Source organism: Callithrix jacchus, chromosome 10 (genome assembly GCF_049354715.1).
Source record: "Callithrix jacchus isolate 240 chromosome 10, calJac240_pri, whole genome shotgun sequence".
In the NCBI taxonomy this organism is placed as follows: Eukaryota; Metazoa; Chordata; class Mammalia; order Primates; family Cebidae; genus Callithrix; species Callithrix jacchus.
The window spans coordinates 22,599,130-22,613,585 of record NC_133511.1 but is presented as its reverse complement, the minus strand read 5'-3'; the positions used below and the strand labels follow the sequence as shown (position 1 = coordinate 22,613,585).

General features: G+C 45.9%; 1 protein-coding gene across 1 annotated transcript; it reads left to right on the top strand.

Annotated features, from left to right (window-relative positions):
- Positions 1-9,894: 9,894 nt before the first annotated feature.
- Positions 9,895-14,249, top strand: BSX (brain specific homeobox). Its single transcript, XM_002754521.4, has 3 exons — positions 9,895-10,344; positions 12,337-12,533; positions 13,833-14,249. Exons 1-3 carry the CDS (start codon positions 10,083-10,085, stop codon positions 14,070-14,072), a joined length of 699 nt encoding a protein of 232 aa, XP_002754567.3. The 5' UTR covers positions 9,895-10,082; the 3' UTR covers positions 14,073-14,249.
- The last annotated feature ends 207 nt before the right edge of the window (positions 14,250-14,456 follow it).

Sequence of the window (14,456 nt, the reverse complement as noted above, 5' to 3'; positions counted from 1 at the left end):
ACACTCGTGAGAAAAAAACTCCAAATGCATACTCACTTTTTTACAAAAGTACATGTTCAATGAACGTTTGCAGATATGAGTACATAAAGCATAGAGCTCTTGGATTCACCATCTCCCATTATTATTTCTTACCTGAATTACAAAGACAACTGAGTCTGTATCACTTTAATGATGAATTATTTTACTGATTGAGTTAAATGCACAGAGAAGCCCTTTGTTTGTTTATTTCTTTGTTTTGCATTTCTGGCTGCGTGTATTTAGGGTTGTGTGTGTATTCAGAGGTAATGCAAGGCTTCTACTTTTCCTGTGTTTCCTTGTTCCCTGTACTTCTCCACCTTATGTCTCCAAACCACTTCGTGGAGAGCTTAGTGTATGGTTGACACTTAATAAATGGTCTTTGCCCGATTAGTTTCCTGTCTCTCACATACCCAGAAGAAAACAGACTTCCTAATGTTTTCTACCTCTGGCAGAGGAAAAGTAGAAACACAAAAATTGCAGTCATCTTATAGGAAGATGTTTTTTGTTTGTTTGTTTGTTTTTCTTTGTTTTTTTTTTGAGATGGAGTTTCATTAGTCACCAGGCTGGAGTGCAATGACACAATCTCGGCTCACTGCAGACTCTGCCTCCCAGGTTCAAGAAATTCTTTTGCCTTACCCAAGTAGCTGGGATTACAGGTGCCCACCACCATGCCTGGCTAATTTTTATTTTTTTGAGACAGAGTCTCACTTTGTCACCTAAGCTGGAGTGCAGTGGTGTGATCTCAGCTCACTGCAACATCCACTTCCAGAGATCAAGAGATTCTTCTGCCTCAGACTCCTGAGTAGCTGGGGACTACAGGCATGCATCACCATGCCTGGCTAATTTTTTTGTATTTTTAGTAGAGGAGGGTTTTATCATGTTGGCCAGGCTGGTCTCGAATTCGTGACCTCAGGGGATCCATTCACAATGGCCTCTCAACGTGCTGGGAATACAGGTGTAAACCACTATGCCTGGCTTTTGTGTATTTTTAGTAGAGATGGGGTTTTGCCATGTTGGACAGGTTGGTCTTGAACTTTTGGCCTCAGCCACCCAAAGTGCTGGGATTACAGGTTTGAGTCACCACCTTGCCCGGACTAGGAAGATGTTTAAAGTCATCTTTAAGGTATCTTCTAGAGTTAAATAGAGATTCCTCACTCCTACAGGAAACACTCCTTATTGCTTATCACCTCCTTCTCAGTACTTTTTCTCTTTCCGTGACTCTTTCAAGAATTATATATAGCAACATTATGTTAGATTCATTAATCATTCATGTCCATGGTAGCTCTAGAGTTTCAGTATTGATCATTTGGCTTTTTTTATTGATTAGTCAGGCTACCATCACGACCACCACCACTACAACCACCATCACGGCCAAAACCATCACCACCACCACCATCACTACCATCACCACCACCACCACTACTACCACCATCACAGCCAAAACAATCCCCACCACCAACATCACCATCACCATCACTACCATCACCACCACCACCATCATGGCCAAAACCATCACCACCACCACCACCATCACCACCACCATCACCATCACCATCACCACCACCATCACCATCACCATCACCATCACCATCACCATACCATCACTACCATCACCACCACCACCATCATGGCCAAAACCATCACCACCACCACCACCATCACCATACCATCACTACCATCACTACCATCACCACTACTACCATCATCACCACTATCAGCACCAGCAGCAGCAGCAACAGCAGCAGTGCTACTTCTTGAGCATTGGCTGTGTACCAGGTGCTGAGCAAAATGCTTTACATATGTTACCTCAATTACTTCTCAAAACTATCTTAAGAGATAAGAAACGTTATTATATTCATTTTATAAATGAGGACAACAGGGCTTAGAAAGGTTAACATTTTCAAGGTCAGATAGCTAGTATATCATGGTGATGGAGCCAGATCTCTAACTTAGCTCTGACTCCAGACTTGGTTCTATTCACCACTGGTAATATATACCACCCTCATCACATTGATGTAAAGATGGTAAAAGATAGATAGTTAGATAGATAGATAGTAGACACATGTGTGTATCTGTGTGAGTAGAAAGGATGTCTTGAGGTTTTGACTTTGGTATGTATATGTATGTACACACATATTTTATATATATATATATATATATATATGCACATATACATGCACACACCTATTCCAAATATATGTACACACACACACATACACACATACACAGCCACACACACACACATTTCAATGTGAAACTTAAAAACAACCTTTCTGGTATTTAGGTTCTAGTTAGTGCAAGTCATGATATGAGTTTACAAAACCATCCAATGAGAAGAATAAGAATTGGGAGACTGGCCTCTTGAATCCAAAGCTGTAGTTTCAAGTTGCTTTCAAGAGGAGAAATAAGCAAACTCGGTTCTTGCTTTATTTGTTTATTTTTTTAAAAAATGATATGTGGAATGAACAAAATATGAACTCTGAGGTCAGATGAACCTGAGTTCAAATCTTGGCATACAAACTGTGTAATCTCAAGCTCACAACTCTACCTAAGTGACTCCCCTACTTCCTTATCTGTAAAAATAGAAAACTGATGATACTCAAATAAGAAGGCAGAGCAAAATATTTGATGTATAATATAAGTGCAAGAACTCTACCTCATTTAAAAAGCCTCATCATAATAGTGAAAAGCATTGTTTTTTCTTTTTTTTTTGAGACAGAGTCTAGCTCTGTCACCCAGGCTGGAGGGCAGTGGTGCGATCTTGGCCCACTGCAACCTCTGCCTCCCTGTTTCAAGCGATTCTCCTGTCTCAGCCTCCTGAGTAGTTGGGATTACAGGCAAGCACCACCACATCCGGCTAATTTTTGTATTTTTAGTACAGACAGGATTTCACCATGTTGATCAGGATGGTCTCAAACTCCTCACTTCATTATCTGCCTGCCTCAGCATCCCAAAGTGCTGGGATTACAGGCATGAGCCACTGTGCCGAGCAGCATTCTTTAAAGATTTTTCTTTAGGTAGGCTCACTCCTGTAATCCCAGCACTTTGGGAGCCTGAGGTGGGTGGATCACCTGAGGTCAGGAGTTCGAGACCAGCCTGGCCAACATAAAGAAACCCCATCTCTACTAAAAATACAAAAATTAGTTGGTGTGGTGGCACATGCCTGTAGTCCCAGCTACTCAGGAGGCTGAGACATAAGAACCGCTTGAACCTGGGAGGCAGAGGTTGCAGTGAGCTGACATCATGCCACTACACTCCAGCCTGCGCAACAGAGACAGACTCGGTCTCAAAAAAAAAAAAAAAAAAAAAAAAAAGGTAAACAGTTGCATAATCTTTACTGAGAAATAAAAGTTTGATGTCCCTCACAGGCAAATGTCAAACAGAACTATGTACAATTTGGGTTCAGTAACTTATGGAGAAAAGCTAAAGTCAATTTTAAAATTTAGTGAATTTGATTTGGATGTTTTTATATCAAAGCAAAATCATTCTTTTTCCCATCGTGTTTCAATGTTAAAAAATTTAATATTATTTATTTACAAATAAATATTACATTTACATGACTTGTATTCAAAAGGGTATACAGGGGAAAGAAATTTCCTTCTCATCAAGTGTCCAGCACTTTAGGCTCTAGAGATAACTAATGTTGTGAGTTTCTTATGTTTCCTTCCAGAGGTATGCAAACACAATCAAATGTGTATTATTTTCTCCCTCTTCAGAAATATTACCTTTCTGTATTCTGCTTTTTTTGCTTAATGTATCTGAGAGCTCCTCTTTTGAATGTGTATAATTTAGCTGTGATGTGCAAAGTATATATGTTGCCTAAATTTAAATGTGCATTTGTAATTTTCATAAACATTATCAAATTGTTCTCCATAGAGGTTGTGCAAATTTATATTCTTTGAATCAATATGTGAGAGTTATTCTTTCTCCACAGATTTACAGAGTGGGTAATTAGATTTTTTGGTTTTTTAATTCTATAGATGAAAGATGTTTTCTCAGTGAAGTTAAATTTGTGTTCATTTTATTATTTGCAGTTTTTCAAATATTAAAGAGTCACTTATAGTTTCTTTTTTGTGAACTGTTTCTTCTTATCCTTTGCCCATTTAAAATCATGTCCTTCAGTTTTTATCTTGTTGATTTGTAGAAACTTTTTATATATAACAAATTACCCTTGTGTTTTTTAATGCACTGCAAATACTTTCTCCCAGTTTATTCTCTTATTTAGTTTGCTTAAAATAATTTTTGCCATACAGAATTTTAAAAAAATTAATGTAGTTAATTTTATCAATGTTTTCTTTTATTCTAAGCTTTTATTTTATACACGGAATGCTCTTTTCTATTTTAATTTTTTTAAATTATTTTTTTCCTTCTGTTTCCTTTTTTTTTTTCTTTTTTGAGACAGAGTCTCGCTCTGTCACCAGGCTGGAGTGCAATGGAGCCATCTCGGCTCGCTGCAGCTTCCAACTCCCTGGTTCCAGCAATTCCCCGGCCTCAGCTTCCTGAGTAGCTGGGATTACAGGGACACACCACCATGCCCAGCTTATTTTTGTATTTTTAGTAGAGATCAGGTTTCACTATGTTGGCTGATCCCCAGATCTGGTGGTCCACCTGCCTTGGCCTCCCAAAGTGCTGGGATTACAGGTGTGAGCTACCGTGCCCAGCCTCTGTTTCCTTTTAAGGTTTTTTATCATTTGGTCATTGTAAGACAAATACATTATGATCCCTTTAGAGTGACAATATTTGTACCTTCCATTTTTTTGTTCATAACTTGACTGCATTATCAATGTGAGTTAGAAGATAAAAATCAATTGGCTTCATGAAAATATCTTCAAACAAAACAGTAAAATATACATAATATTTAGCACTACTAAATATTTAACAAAAATATACCTAATATTCCGCTCCACACACCAAGTCCTTTTGAGAAATGTTTAGAAGCTCATCTTCTTACCTCATGACACAATTTGAAAGGGTCTTATAATCTCTAACACCAGACACTCTCAACATATGATGGTAATAGCTCTCATGTCCTTTTATTTTCAAAATATGCATATTAATTTGGTATAATTGTTTGAAGTTTATTGTGTCTAACTTTATTTTAAATCTGTTCATAGAATTTGAATGGTATAGAATAGAAGAAAAGAATATTCAAAAGGCATATTTGTTACCTTACTGGATTTTCTTCCCAGTAATATATTTGGCTATTCTTTCGAGATCCAGTGGAGAAACTGGTGGAATACTAGCAAAAGACTAACGAAAGAGCATTCTTATTCCACCACATATCTTTTCGAGGATTAAAAAAACAACATAGATTTTCTCATACTTCAAAGGACTTCTTTTCTCGTTATCACTTCATGAAACATGTTTTGAATTGAGCTATCAAAGGCAGAATAGAGAACTTCAAGAAAAATAAAATGAGTTTTTGACCCTATAGACTGACACATCCTAAAGGAGCAAATTGGATGGATTTAGTCCTCCTTATATTAAGAACACTGTGATTTGAATACCACATCCTTAAGCATGTTGTTCTCATGTGGGTTCACACCTTCATTTCCACTGCAAACACATTATTTTTGAAGATGCATTTGTCAGAAGCAGCCGGCAAGTCCCTTTCTTTTTGTAGACATGTCATCCACTTTGGTAGTGCTTAAAATAAAGTACTCAGATAGAAGGTAAGTTGCAACGCACAGCAAGCAATATAATACAAAATGTTATGAGTAAAGTGTGTTACTCAGATACTTCTAAAATACATTTCTCCCTTTATTTTGAAGGCCACGGTATAGGCAACTTAGCTAATGGAACCAGTCTCTTCCTTTGATCATCAATAGAGTTATCTTTTCGGGAAACTAAGTCCCAGCTCAGATAACCATTTTAGCTGAGGCTGACATGAAAGAGAGAGGGACTGTTTAATTATTAGCTCTCTGAAAAGCATGTTTTTTTTTTCTTTAATAATTCTTCAGCTGAAACTACAAACAGCAGTACTTTTGGGGAGGTGGTTTCATTTGATCTTTATTTCTTTACTCTGGGCACTGTGCAGGATCTGGGCTTTATGTGTCAGCTTTGCAGAGAGATACAGGCTGCTGGCCTGGGTGACAGATTCTAGTCAATAAGAACCAAAAGTAAATATAATTTAGGTGCATTTACTTAATCGCCTAAGACTTAGGGAGAGCTTGGGAAGGTGTGTGGCAAGGAGCCTGGCATATAGTAGGTGCTCAATGAATACTTAGAATAATCTAATATAATGAATGGATGAAGGGCAAGCCTGGAGAGTGTGCTAGGCTGGCTTCAGCGACTGATTTCCGTTTTCCCCGTGTATCTATGGACATTTGAGAGGAAAACAGGGACTACGGCAACTGACTAAAGGTCACAGCAGCCACCAGCCATATGTGGCTATTAAGCACCTGAAATATGACTAATCTGAGATGTATGGAAAGTGTAAAATACACACTGGATTTAGAAGATTTAGTATGAAAAAGGAATGCAAAAATATCATTAATAATATTTATATTGATTGCATGTTAAATCATATTTTTGATATGCTGGGGTTCAGTAAAACACCTTAGTATTTCACCTGTTTTCTCCTACTTTTAAAATGTGACTTCCTGCTTTTTAAAAAATGTGACTAGTAGAAAATTTAAAATTACCGGCGTGGCTTGCATTAGATTTTTATTGGACAGCACCGGTGTAGACTTTATAGATAAACCAGACAATGTAACATCTCTGCTTTTAAAGAGAAAATTGTTTCTCTGCCCGTCTCCTGCCCCAGACAACCTTTACAAGCTGTCTAAAAATGCCTAAAAATGTACCCCCTTCCTGGGCAGCCCTGGGGCCTGTGGCTGGTGGGTGGGGTGGGAGTTAGCGTTCCAGGAGGCAGGAAGGTGATGCCGCTGGCTTTGGTGCGCGTTTCCTGCCACAAGAAGATACCAGATTGAATACGAACATTGAATCTCAGAGGGGCCTCCCTAATCCCGCCGCGGAAGTAAGGCGGGCTTGCCACCGCCTCCAGCCAAAGTTTCTGCAACCCCGGCAATCCTCCACGCGTTTCTGCTCAGGAGCCCCACACCACAGAGAAACTTTACGGCTTCCCAGGCCTCGCTATCTCCCGGAGGATTTGGGACACAGCTTTAAGGGACTGCGGGGCCCAGACAGGATCAGAAACCTTTGGAGGACCAGACGCGCCCGCACAGCCCGCCCCTGTGCACGGGCACCAGAACCCGCAGCCCGCCTGCGGCGAGTCCCTGAGGCTCTTCCTTTGGGCACCCCCGGAGAAGGAGGAGAAGGCGGCGGCCCTGAGAAACCCCTTCACTTCGCAGACCCTATTCCCCCTCCCCCAGCGCCCGGGGCCTCCTCCTGTCCTGGCCGCCCGCGGTGTCCTCTCAGCCACAGAGCTTTGTTTCTCAGTGCCGCTGAAAGGGAAAGGAAAAGAAAACGCCTTCGGTCCTGGAGGTCCTGCCCCTTCCTGAAGCGAGTCTGTTTCCTCCCGCCGTCTCTCCTTGCTTAGATTCCTCCTGGGGTCCCGGCAGAGGCGGGGCGGCTGGGCCCCGAGTCCCTCTCCGGCAGCAGCACCGGCTTCGGGCTGGCTGGTCCCTCCGGGAGCCGGGCTAGAAAAGGGGTCACCAGGAGCCGCCCCGCCCCTCATCGTCCCCGGCTTCTTCGCCTGAGAGCAGTGCTTGGGGAGACTGCCTTAGCTTTGGGGGGAAAGCAGGACGCTGAGTCCAAGGCTTACGAAACAAGGGGAGGATAAGGATGGAGGAGGCGGTCTACACCGCCTCCCCACCCCGTCCCTCCCCAGTCCCACAAACACTCTTGAGAGGTGTGTAAGTTCTGACGGAGGGTTTGTAGTGCCTTGGCTCAAAGGTAACCGTCACTGGAAGACGTTTTTACTGCCCCTGCTCTCAAAGGGACATTCAATAATCACTTCTGCGGCAGAAGGTGGTCCCTTCCCCAGAATGAAACTGAAATCCCGCCCCCAAGGCTGGGGGCAAATCTGCGCTCTGTGTGGGGCTGGAGTGTAGGAAGCGCGCAGGCACAGGCCACACTCTGACTGTACACTCGTTCAGCCCTCGACAGCCACTTGGCCTGTAGAGCGGGGAGACAAAACGGCTTGATTTCCACTCTCCCGATGCTGTAAGCTCACAATGGAAGCGAGGGTGGACGTGGTCCACATACAGACCTATGTGGACCGACAGCCTCGGCTCCTCCTCACCAGTCTACTCCGTCTCTCTCCAGCCCTGAGGAGGATGGGCCAGAGTTAGTAGTAGGGAAGGACTCTGGAAAGTCTATTGTCTTCCTCTCCACAGCCACCTGCTTTCAGGTCTTCAGTTCTTTTCCTTTCTTTTTAATAGAGATGGGGCCTCACTATATTGCCCAGGGTGGTTTCGAACTCCTGGGTTCAAGCACTCCTCCCGCCTTGGCCTCTCAAAGTGCTAGGACTACGGATGTGCTAGGACTACAGATGTGAGCCACTGTTTCAGGTCTCTTCAGTTCTTACTACTATTATGATTTTTTTTAAATCACATTTTGGACTTCAGGTCAAAGCATTCTGATTTCATTTAGATACCTACTTGCCAAGATCTTATTTTAAAGTCTTGCCAACATCCCTTCCTCCTTCCTCTCAATCTCTTCATCCCTATGTAATAGAACGCTCCCACTTCCTGGTGCACTGTAGTTTGGGGCCTAATTGATTTTGGTAATTAGTTTGTTCTACCTGCTAGGTCAGATGAAATCCTACCCATGTGCCCTAGGATTAGCACTTGGCTTTCTAACACCTCCTCTAATTATCTAATAGCATGGGTTGTGAGGACTCAGTCTCTATTAAAACACTTTTACTATTAGCAGTAGTGATTGGAATTGTGATGATGACTAGATTTCAATAAATTAGAGCTTAAAAATGGGGAGATGGGAGGGAAGTGGCTTCTTTTAATTTCCCTGAGTTTAACATCAATAATTAGAGCAATTTTCGGAGATGCGAGCTGAAATTACCCCTGCTGTGTTGTAGATGATCACCCTAATTTTAGCAAATTGACTCCAGGGAAATGAATGTGACAGATTAGAAAAAGACAAACAGAAAAAAAGCAAAAGATGGAAGGGATGGAAATGAAAGGAAAGAGGCTGGGAAAAGGAATGGGAAACAAAAACCTAGTACAATTATTTTGGGGGGCTAGGGATGAAAAAAGTAACAGCAGAAATAGCAAACTGTGTGAGTGAAATGAGGAGAAAGTAAAGAAAATTTGAGGGGACATGGAGGATGGCACTAAGAGATGGCTCTGGACATATTTACACAGACCAAATAACTTGACTAATGTAGACATAACCCTCCTCCTGCCCACTGCCTATAACTGAGGCAAAGACTGTTTTGATGACCATCATCATTTTCTTTCTTTACTTTAATAATCCAGTAATCCCTCAGCCATAAACTTAAGTAGAACCTAGCAATTTGAAGTATCAGATGCCCTTTCTCCTCACTTCCTCCCTTCTCCTTTTGCCACCAAAATTATGGAAACTCTTAACACCCAGGCCGAAATGCCTAAATAAGTGCTTTATCCCTATTGATTTGGGGCCTTTTTAGTGCCTTCTCTGTAAAGAGGAGTTTGCCGGACCACGGAGACTTTTCCCTTTTAGCTTTCTTTTAAAAAAACGACTGGGAACAAAGCAGCCCCTGCAGTGTAGGGGCAGAAATTGAGGTCGAGAAACCTGGTAAGAACAAGAACCCTGTGGGCTCTGTTGTTCCCAGGCTTGGCCGGTGTTATTCAGCACCGCGGACAGCTCCCCGCCCCGCCCCGAGCCCCCACACCCGCCCCTCTGCCTCTGGCAGCCTTGCCATTGGCTCTCCCGGCTCCCGGCTCCCCTCTCCAAGCTGCCAATTTTCCGATCCACAGACCCAACCTACCCAGGAGCTTGTCTTCTTACCTCTCCAGCGCCGGAGGTAGCCAAGGCCCGGGAGAGAGCAGCGAAGATTCAAGCCTCTAAGGGTGGTTGACGACTTTCGAGCAGGCTTGCAGCGACGCTGCCTGCGTCGTCCACTTCGTCCCGGCCCTTGCCCTGTGGCAGGTGCTCCGCTCAAGATGAATCTCAACTTCACCTCTCCTCTACATCCGGCGTCTTCTCAGAGGCCCACATCCTTCTTCATCGAGGACATCTTGCTGCACAAGCCCAAGCCGCTGAGGGAGATGGCCCCAGACCATTTCGCCAGTTCTCTGGCCTCTCGGGTGCCTCTGCTAGACTATGGCTACCCCCTCATGCCCACACCCACCCTCTTGGCTCCTCACGCCCATCACCCTCTGCATAAGGGAGACCACCACCACCCTTATTTCCTCACCACCTCGGGTAAGTAACAGAGGCCTCAAGGTATGGGTAGTGAGAGAGCAGCCCTTCTAGCACAGACCCTAAGCCTATGACGGAGCCATGGAAAGGCCAGACAGGCTCTGCCTAGCTTGGTGGCCTCCTTCTCTAAGTGACAGTGGAAGGCTGGGGATATGGCTGACGGCCTGCGAAGCTGGCCCCACGGGGTTGATTCGTGATTCCTCCACACTCTTTATAGTGGAGGATGTGTGCCTGGTCAAAAGGCAGCCTTTTGGGCTTGACAGTCTTGGTGGGCAGTGCTCAGTCTCTTTGCTCGTGATCTTCCTGGCCACTTTGGTCTATCTCTCAATCCTGATTCTCTGCCTTTCCCCTCTCAGAGGGAGACCCTTGACCATCTCATCCCATAGACACAACTTTTCCTGCACAGAAGCTTGAAGAACTCTGGCCAGACCAGCTCTCTTTTTCAGACACAGCATTTGCAGATACTGCTGGGAGCATAAAAGTGAATGAAGGTTTGGGATTCTCTGAGAACGGTTTGAGCTAGCCTGGATTAGAAAGGGTGAGGGGAAAAAAGGGCCTAGGGAAATACAGCTCTTTAACCCTCCTCACCCTCAACATCTAGCATTTAACTCACAGTCTTAGTCTGGGATGCCCTCCTCTGCCCCAGCTGCCAGCATTGCTGGAGCTGGGTGCTAAAGTATTTTTATTTCTCTGGCCTGGCAAAAAGCAGGCACTATCAAAGTCTGTTTGGGACAGGAGGATGTGGGGGAAATGCCCAGATTTTTTTCTGTCTCCCTCGGAAAGGCCACATCCATGGTGTTTTCTCTGGCGTTTTCAATCCAGCCAGAATAGAATAATTCGTTGAACCCAGATTCATGCCTCCAAGGTGGAAGCAACCATGGTCAGTGCAGGGGCTGGGGGTAAGACAGGAGGCAGTTTGTGGGCTAGAATCCAGAACAAAGCCAAAAGTGTTTGTAAGGTGGTAAACCCAGACTCCGGGGCACTTGGGTGGAGAGGCAGTGTTAAAGCCTGCTTCCACGTCCACAGCTGTGCACTGGCTTCACCACCAGCCTGTGACAGTCTATTCTCGGCTGTGCCGGTGGTCCGCCGATACGGCAGTGGCCAAAGCCCGCGGTACCAGCACTACTTGTTATTATGTTTGTTTATTTTCCCTGGGATTGGCCGATGTTGCTTGTGGCAGCTTCTGTCTGCTTGGTGCGTCTCAGACAGAGTCAAATCTGCGAAGGGTCAGGAAAGACAAGTTCCGCGGACTTGGCCAGGGAAAAGCGCCGCAACTCTTCTGCTTCGCTGGGCTTGGAGTCAGAGGGAAAGAATGAGAAAAAGAAAGAGGACCAGATTAGATAGTGAGGTACCCAGCCCGGCCCCGAAACAGACGAGGAGACGCGAGAGGTGGGAAATGTTCCTCTGTTCCCGTCTGGGGCTTCTCTGGATAAGGCAGTTTTGCTTGGCTCCCTTTGGCTGCAGGGATATGGGGGTGGCTTGGGAAACAGAAAGGTGTTTTTCACTGAGGTTTGGAGGCAAGATTATTCCACGCATCTACCAGCCCCTGAACAGCACTGAGTGTCATCAGGCTTCTGGGAGGATATAGTGGGGATTGGGGACAGGAAGTGTTTTTTGCAAAAAAACTTCGCCAGGCGCAACTGAAGACTCAGAGACTACGGAAGTCTCTCCAAGAAGACATTTTTAAACGGCCTCCGGATCTCTTTTCCGATTTTCTTTTCTGTTTTATTTACTGTTTGTTGTTTGTATTTCTAGATGGCTTTCCAGATAAAAATCTCCAAGTTCTATTCTTGCGGCTTTCTTTCCTTTTTTTTCTTTTTTGCCCCCTCTGTCCTGGATTTCTGAAAGGCTTGAGGGGCTTTGGGCCGAGCAAGAGACTGGCAGAGGCGAGCGGCGGAGGGAGGCACTGGGGACTAGAGGAGGGGTGGGGAGCCGAGCGGAAATTGCTCTCCAGCGACCCCGGCTCTGCCCACTTGGTTGCTCTTCTCTCTGCAGGGATGCCCGTCCCAGCGCTGTTCCCGCAGCCCCAGCACGCGGAGCTGCCGGGGAAGCACTGCCGCCGCCGCAAAGCCCGCACGGTTTTCTCAGACTCGCAGCTCTCGGGCTTGGAGAAGAGGTTCGAGATCCAGCGCTACCTGTCCACGCCAGAGCGAGTGGAGCTGGCCACCGCCCTCAGCCTGTCCGAGACGCAGGTAGCCGGGAGGAGAGGGAGGCCCTGATCTCTGCTTCGTTCCTCTCTCCCTTCAACTTTTAATACCTTCGGGACATTGTGGAGTTCGAGTAGGAATGGGCCCCGCTGCCGCTTATTCTAGGCCTTTCCCAAGAGCCTTCTTAAAAGTATTGATACCCGATCGGGCGCGGTGGCTCATGCCTGTAATCCTAGCACTTTGGGAGGCCGAGGCGGGCGGATCACGAGGTCAGGAGTTCAAGACCAGCCTGGCCAATATTGTGAAACCCCGTCTCTACTAAAAATACAAAAATTAGCCGGGCTTGGTGGTGGGCGCCCGTAGTCCCAGCTACTCGGGAGGCTGAGGCAGGAGAATCGCTTGAACCGGGGAGGTGGAGGTTGCAGTGAGCTGAGATCGCTTCACTACACCCAGCCTGGGTGACAGAGTGAGACTCAGTCTCAAAACAACAACAACAACAACAAAAACTCAAAACCTCACGTCATACTTACCCAAGCAAAATTTCTCGAGAGGGACTCTGGAGAGGAAGGAAACACTCCTCAGGTGACTCTGATGATCACCTCCGAGTTAAGAACTCTCATTCCTATGCCTTCCTCACTCCTCTCTGGCCAGGCTGGAACCCCGGGTCAGAGGTAAATGGTAAGAGTTTAGGCGAGTTCTTGTCCTGAGAGAAACCCACACAAGGAAAAATTTTTCCCCCTTCTTATTTCAATCTCTTTCACACCGACCAATGTTCACATGCACCTCCGCTCCAACTCCAGCACACACTCTATGGTTTAAGCTCCCTCCCTCTTACCCTGTCCCGACTAGAAGAACGGTTTTATCTTCCTGCAACCTCAAAACTCCGTCCTCATCTCCCCGTCTCTCATAGTCTCTACCCGGAACGCGTCTTGCTGTGAAATCATTAGCTCTGCCAAGCCCGGTCTGATTTTCTCTCTGATGAGAAACTGGAGGTTCAATTCTCATCTTTCCGTGCTGATCAGGTGGTTAGATGTCTCAAATCAGAGGAACATCAGCTGAGCGTAAAAAGACTTGCCCACGCAGCACTTACTACCAGTAGTTCTAATTAATAACAACATGCATAACTGCTAACCACCCATGTTCATCATTATTTTTGGACAGTCACTCTTAAAAGCTTTAGACTGTTTGATTCTCATTTGGCCTAAGGCGATAACTTATGAGCAGTTGAGGCTATCACCGCTCTTGGATACTTCATCGATAGACTGCGACCCATTTTCCTAAATCCCAGCAATCGCTTAGATTTGGAGGAATAATGTGATTTTATTTTTATCTCTCCGAAATCAGGTGAAAACGTGGTTCCAGAACCGGCGCATGAAGCATAAAAAGCAACTGCGGAAAAGCCAAGACGAACCAAAAGCACCAGACGGGCCAGAAAGCCCCGAGGGTAGTTCCCGCGGCTCAGAGGTCGCCGCCGCCGAGGCTCGGCTGAGCCTGCCCGCCGGCCCCTTCGTGCTGACCGAACCGGAGGACGAGGTGGACATTGGAGACGAGGGGGAGCTGGGCTCAGGGCCGCACGTGCTCTGAGCCGCCAGGCTTGAGAGGGTAGTAGGCAGGGGAGGAGACTGCCGGGCAGAGCGCGGTTCCCTCCCGGACCGGAAGACTCAGACTCTAGTCTCTCGGCGAGCCTCAGAGATCCGTTCCTGGAAGGCGAACAAAACCCACCTGTCCTCCAGGCCTGTGCGGAGCCAGCGCGGCCCGCGGCCGGGCCTCCCGCCTTCCCTCTGGCCCTACGGTCTCAGCCGTGCTCATTTTCCTGCGTCCATCGTCCTTGGCGTCGGGGACCAGCCCAGTACTGCGTCCTAGACTGGAAATTGGGCTCTCGGCTGTTTTCTCCGATCTTAGACCCCTTTCTCCCTCGCCTCTCAGCCACTTGCCCCCAGCTCTGTTCTTTCCTTTCCACACCAACTC